Source organism: Trematomus bernacchii, unplaced genomic scaffold, assembly GCF_902827165.1.
Source record: "Trematomus bernacchii unplaced genomic scaffold, fTreBer1.1, whole genome shotgun sequence".
Classification (NCBI taxonomy): domain Eukaryota; kingdom Metazoa; phylum Chordata; class Actinopteri; order Perciformes; family Nototheniidae; genus Trematomus; species Trematomus bernacchii.
This window is the reverse complement of record NW_022987739.1, coordinates 15040588-15046961: the sequence shown is the minus strand read 5'-3', so window position 1 is coordinate 15046961 and position 6374 is coordinate 15040588. Positions and strand designations below refer to the sequence as shown.

Below are 6374 nucleotides of genomic sequence, written 5' to 3'. Positions count from 1 at the left end.
TCATCTCCGCCAAAGAGCGGTTTAAAACATATTCTTATGTTAAACTGGAAAACACATGACATCTTGGGCTTCAGTGAACCTTCACAGAGACACACTACAATTTGACGTAATGTGTTTTACAGGTTTAATCCCTGTGCTATAATGTTTTTTCCCTCCATATGGCAAATTTGGAAAGAAAACCACAAACTAGCAGAGCAGACAGTCTCTTTGGCATGAGGTGTTGCTTTACAGCCAACACATATGTTAAAAAAGGGAAGAGGTTTCAAATGACTTCATGTCAGAGGCTGGATGATATACCACGGTTGAAAATACTTATCCAGCTTTGAGTAGATATACTTCTTTTTGTAGTCCAAGAAAAATTGGTTTTAAATTGTTCTAAATCATTTAAGAGTTCAAGGTCCAGTTAGAGCACAGTTTTTCTTTCCTGTCTCCAGCACTGGCCTGCAGAGGCTGTTTCTGTGGTGCTGGCTTTATGGTGCTGTCTCAAAGCCAGAGGGCATTGTGTGAGCATGATGTGTGTGTTGGCACAGACCGAGCTTTTCCATTGAACCAGTGTGGTGTGGAAAGTGGGAAAAGAAAGGCAATATAAAGAGAGAGGAAACACTTAAATGGCTCAAAAAAATAGAGATACTGAGTTTAACATCTTACTGTAGCTGGCCTTTAAGATGTCTTGACAGTGAGATCTGGAAGAAAGAGGATTGATCAGAAGGACTGGCTAGTTACATGTTGTTTTAAGCAAACATGAGGAAAAGAGACAGATCAACAATTGACTAAATCCATCTCCAAACTAGGTATGACAGGCCTGGTTTGTATTCTCCACATGTTGAAATGTAATGTGTTTAATCCATTTGAATTATTGTCGCTCTACCCCTGCAGCATTAACCTGACTAACTGCTGACTGGTAGGAGATGTTGTAATACTGTGATGAATGAACTAAAACCGTTGGAGACTTGTCTATTCTTATCCAAACCTCAGTCACTGAACACGCACGCACGCACACCACACACACACACGCACGCACACACACCACGCACACACACACACACACACACACACACACACACACACACACACACACACACACACACACACACACACACACACACACACACACACACACACACACACACACACACACCACCTCCCTGCCAGTAGTCTTGGAAACTCCTGAAGAACGGATGATAATATTAGATTTGAGAAGAGGTTGCTTATATAAGCCACTAGAAAGGCTTCAAGAAATATTGCTGTTCTTCTCTGATTGTTTTAGGTCTTCCACACATTTCTCAAGATACAACCAATAAAGCTCTCAGCACAGCATGCAATATCCACCGAGCCAACATAACACATTTACCAGTCAACACTCACATGGCGAGAGCACACAGACTGGTGGTCGAGCCATTTGTACACGCAAGCAAGTGGCAAAAAAGAATAAAAGGAGTAAAAAAACTCAGATTATCATAACAGCAGTGCAGTCATCTCAGGAGGGAAAGGTACAGGCATATACAGTTAAGGTTTACACCAATCAGGCACAACATCAGCTTAGAAAAACGTACACAGGTAACCATAAAGATTACAATTCAAAATTCAGCCATATTTAGTATTTGCCTACAACCAATTACGACTAGTACCTGATGCACAGAGTAGCTGTATTGCGATTTAAGGAACATACAATATTGCAGATGATTGGATAAGCACTGAAGGTATTTAGCTTCACAAAGACACACATTAGTACATTATTTCTCAATAAGGGAAACCTTCACTAACCTCAGTGCTCTGTGTTCTATTTTAATATCTTCTACTTTTTGACAGGCAGCAACACGTTCGAAGAAACAAGCTTTAATATTCAGGTTTTGCTTACAATTTATTAAGTAATACTGTATATGACCATCAAGTGCTTGGTTATATTGTCTAAGACAAACGATTTGTAGCATTAATTACATTTCTGACTAAAAGAAGAAGGGAAAACTTTGGTCTTCTATTAATTTTCATGCAGTACAATCGTCTTTATCAGTGCCATCGGACTTATAGGCCCATCCCTGGACATATAAAGTGATTAAGGAGATCCCAGAGCAATATTCTTTGAGGGGTATGTGTAAATAAAATGTAGTTTATGGGATTTTTTGGGGGGGAATAAAAAGTCTAATTATAATTCAAATCTTTTAATTTACACAGGTTATATGTTTCAGTTCTCCGGCAGGTCATCATACTGTGCTTTAGAAAATAAACTTTGGGGGGGAAATAAATACCCTGAGAAAAACTACGACACAGGATTTCAAAATGGTCTTGTCTGAATTTTTCTTAGGCAGCCCTGTTTGGCTATATTATGTTCAAAATCCTGAAATGTGCATCCAGCATAATACTGACATCAATGTTTCATAGAAAGTTAGTGCAGTCACAGGAGGGCACAACAAACCCAGTGTCTGTCAACAAGGAAAGCCTTGCTGGGTGTGTCATACATCAGCAGTTCACTCTTCTTCTGCTATCCTTCAGGGTTCTGGTCTATACATTTTCAGAGGGGTGTTCAATAGTGGCTTTAGTCCCCTCTGTCATTATCCCTCTTACAAAAACGTCACATCTTCTTGCGACTGCACCCATCGCCAGTGCGAGTCATACTCTAGATGCATTTTGCCGTTCATTTTGCAAGTATCCAAGTCGATCGTTCCATTTTTGTAAGGTTTGAGTTTGGGGCTCTGGTTGGTTCCCAGTTTCTCGTTGAGGCTTGGGCGCATTGGGCGGGTTGGGCTGCCTGTCTGCACGTTTGGTTTCTCCAAGACGGCATTAGCCTTGATGACTTGAGTCTGGTTATTGGCCTTAGAAACTGGGCTTTCTTTATCGATCTCAGAAGCCTTCGTCCAAACCGGAGCGTCTTGTTTGGGGCCTTCAGGCTTGGCTTGGGAAGAGGTTAATGGAAAAGCTGGTTTCCCATTTCCAACCCCAGTTCCATTTTCATTTACCACAGTCCGGACTCCCACAGCCCCAGAAGCAGAACCAGGTGCAGTGACCGTGGCCCCGGGGCCTCCCACTGTCCGGCCCGCAGCAGTAGCCTCTGAGACCATTGGGGTGGTGGAGCAGATTACCGACTCCGAGCTGGAGGGGCAATACTCGTCCATGTCATCCGCCAAGGTGTCCAGGTAGCTGCCGATGGAGATGTTATCCAGCTTGTCGTTGGGGTCCTGCAGGCTGCTCCAAGAGCCTCTCCACGAGGTGTCGGGGCCCTCACCCAAGCTGTACTGGCTGCTGGTTAGGCTGCTGCAGCGGCTTGTGAGCGTGCTGCGCTCCTCCAGCAGCCATTTCACCGCCTCGATGCCTTCATGGACCGCCAGCAACTGCTGCAAGATCTTCACGTCCACTGAGCGCAAGTGAGCCTGCGGAGTAAAGGAGAAGTGGGTTAATTTACAAAGTTTATGACTATTTTTATGGTGTTATCAAAACATGAAGTTCGTGTTTAGATAGTCTGCAGTTTGCAACAGGGAAAACATTTTCTTTATGGGAGCCAAACAAACCAACCCGGGGAACCACAAGGACTCTGCAGATATTTATTTTAGGCATTCAGCTTTGGCTCCACAGGCGTTTGCAAACACCATTATAATGCTATTAAACCTTAACAGATTACCATAATTGGAAGTAAAGTATAACAGAAGCTGGCTGGTCAAGTATACCCAGCAACCAGGAAACAAATAAGGGGAGGTAAGGGAAGAAGCCAAGAGACAGAATTAGAAGAGAACAGAACTAACTCCTCAGAAAAGCTGTTGCGTGATGGAAGTTACAGTGGAAAGACATTTGAACATAAGATCAAGGGAAGAAAAATCTTTACAAAGATGTCTAAATGCCCTGTAAATGGTGCAGAAATAGTCAAACCTTTATTTAGTCATGATGTCATCTGGTGTTATAAATGAAGTAATGATTAATCAGAATCTAAAATGAAGTGTGTGTGTAGGAGGTTGAAAAAGCGAAACGATGAAAAAGAGGGAAAAGACGGCTGCGGTCATGAAAAATGTCTCCCCAGAATACATCAGCAGAAGTCTGCGGTGAGGTGCAGGGCCAGGAGGTGATATATGGCACTGACATTCAGAGCTACCCACCCCTCTCTGCAGATGACCAGCCTCCTTCAAACCTTAAGCCTTAGTCTTTCAGTATCTCTGTTTCCTCGACGTTGCAATGTTTCTCCTTGTTATTTCGTTGTTTACTGTGACCCAACAGTGTCTATCTTTTTCAAGGCTACTGTAGCACCATTTTTCTGTAGTCACTAAAATGTATAGTTTATAAAAAGCATACACTACCATTTCTTACATGATGTTGTTTTGTTTGTCTCAGATAATTAATCAGACAGGTGTCATACATAATCACACCTACAATATGTACATGTTATATGTTCTGTTATTCCCAGAAGTACAAATTATCATGAATGAAAGATGTAAAATGAATCAGTTACAAGTAAAAAGACAAAAAAGAGCGTAATTTTTTAAGTAACTATAGTACCTTACTCTAAATGAAATATTTTTACAGTCAGATCAAATATAAAAACATTGCATGTTCAGGCCAAATAAATAGAAAGCATTACTGTATCTGATTCTTATAGTGTGTAAGAAGACATTTTTCAAATCATTTCACAGTTGTAAATGTGGTAAAATAACACATAAACTGTAAGTGCATGGTCAAAAAACTGCACGTATAGCGGATTTCCAATGTTAGATGCAGGGACCTGAAAGACCTTTGCTCTCTGACCTTTAGGAGTCTCTCTCTTATTTCCTTATGACCATCCAGGTTGTGTCAATAAAACAGTGGGCAGAGACATATTGATTCTTAAAAGCTGCCAGGCTGTTTATCTCTTGGTCGTGCATAATGTCAGCAGCAGTTTTCTTTAATGATCCCCAAAACATCAAAATAAAACCTCTCCCTGTCAGTGTGTCTGAGACTCTTCCATGTACAAGAAAAGCTGTGTAAAATAATAAGTTTTGCTTTTTCATTGAAAATATTGGCTTCATTGACCTCTTATTGCCTCTATAAATCCTTTAAATGATGCACTCAGAGAAAGATAGCACCTCACTTTTACAGCCCGTACATTTAGTATGTGAAGGTGGGATCATCTTACATACAGCCCACTACGTTACCCATGCCATATGGCCTACATCATAAACTCAAACACTGTTACTTAATCAGATTGCCTGACACTTTGTAATGGGCTGTTTGTGGGGCTTGTGAGGACATAGACTTACCCAAAACCTTAACCACTGCATGCCTAACCTTAGCCAAACCTTAGCCAAACCTAAGCCAAAGCAAGACTTTAATTTGAACCAAAAACAAAGTGTTCATTCAAAATGAAATACATGATGAAGATAGTGGAAACTAGCTTTCTGTCTTACAATGCAGGAAGAGTCCCAACAAAACCTCTCTTTTCAGACTATACCTCCAGACCCGTTTGGGGAGAGTTGAACTTTTAACTTTTTGGCTTTTAGATTGGATGCATTTACTTATACCAAAGTGTTTGCCAGAGGATTGTAATCCAACAATGTGATGGTGGGAAAATATATTTGTCTCAAAATCAATAAATACAGGAACACACAAAGGTATGCAAACATAATTCTGAATGCATGAATGGATAAGAAGGAGCTATGTGGTCAATGTGGTGCAGATCTGCTGATGCCAAACTCACACTGTAGGCTAAATACAACTGGCAGAGACAGCTTTGACAACAGGAAATTAAGGAATAGTCAGATAAATGAGAGGCAAAACCTCAAGATACAGATAAAGATATCTTCATCTGCTTATTCATAGCGTCAGTCCACCTCTACTGTAAGAAAAACATAAAAGCACACATTGCAGTGAGGGCTGGGTGCCAGATCTGTCTTTTTGTGTGGCTGTTAACCAGTTGGCGTCCCGGGAACAGTCAGACATTTGGGGTGGGGTTCAGGTTTTGAGGTTTGAGGTTTGAGGTTTTATGAAGCTGGCAGAGACTGAGTGCCTAATGAGGGTGGCAGTAAAAGTAGCTCCGTGTCTGTCAGCGCTGAGGTGGCACAATGCTAATGCAATGCTCTAGTCTAGTCTGTGCTCACTCAGTTGCTGAGCTGTCTGATAATATAGATACATTCATGGTTGCTCTCAAACTGCAGTGTACCATTCATTCTCCTTTAGGCTGCATTTTACAGAAAGACAGTAGAAATTGATCTGTATCCTAACTAAACCTACATTTAAACATTTGACATGCATGTAAAAGTAAATGATAAAAAAAGTCACTAAGTAAATTGATAGAAAAATGAACTAAAATGTAGGGATAGTAATCTGCTGATTTAAAAAAAAAAAAAATGTTTGTTCTATAAAATGTTGGGTTGGTTATAAATCTGGAAATCAATATTATAAAATATAAAGATAAGATT

The 6374-nt window shown here is 40.7% G+C and overlaps 1 protein-coding gene across 1 annotated transcript in view; it reads right to left on the bottom strand.

Moving 5' to 3' along the window:
• Positions 1 to 1089: 1089 nt before the first annotated feature.
• lurap1 (leucine rich adaptor protein 1) overlaps positions 1090 to 6374 on the bottom strand; it is an 11866-nt gene continuing 6581 nt past the window's right edge. Inside the window, exon 2 of the mRNA XM_034147900.1 lies at positions 1090 to 3365. Coding sequence (XP_034003791.1) covers positions 2559 to 3365 — 807 coding nt within the window. The 3' untranslated portion in view covers positions 1090 to 2558. The remainder of the gene's footprint in view (positions 3366 to 6374) is intronic.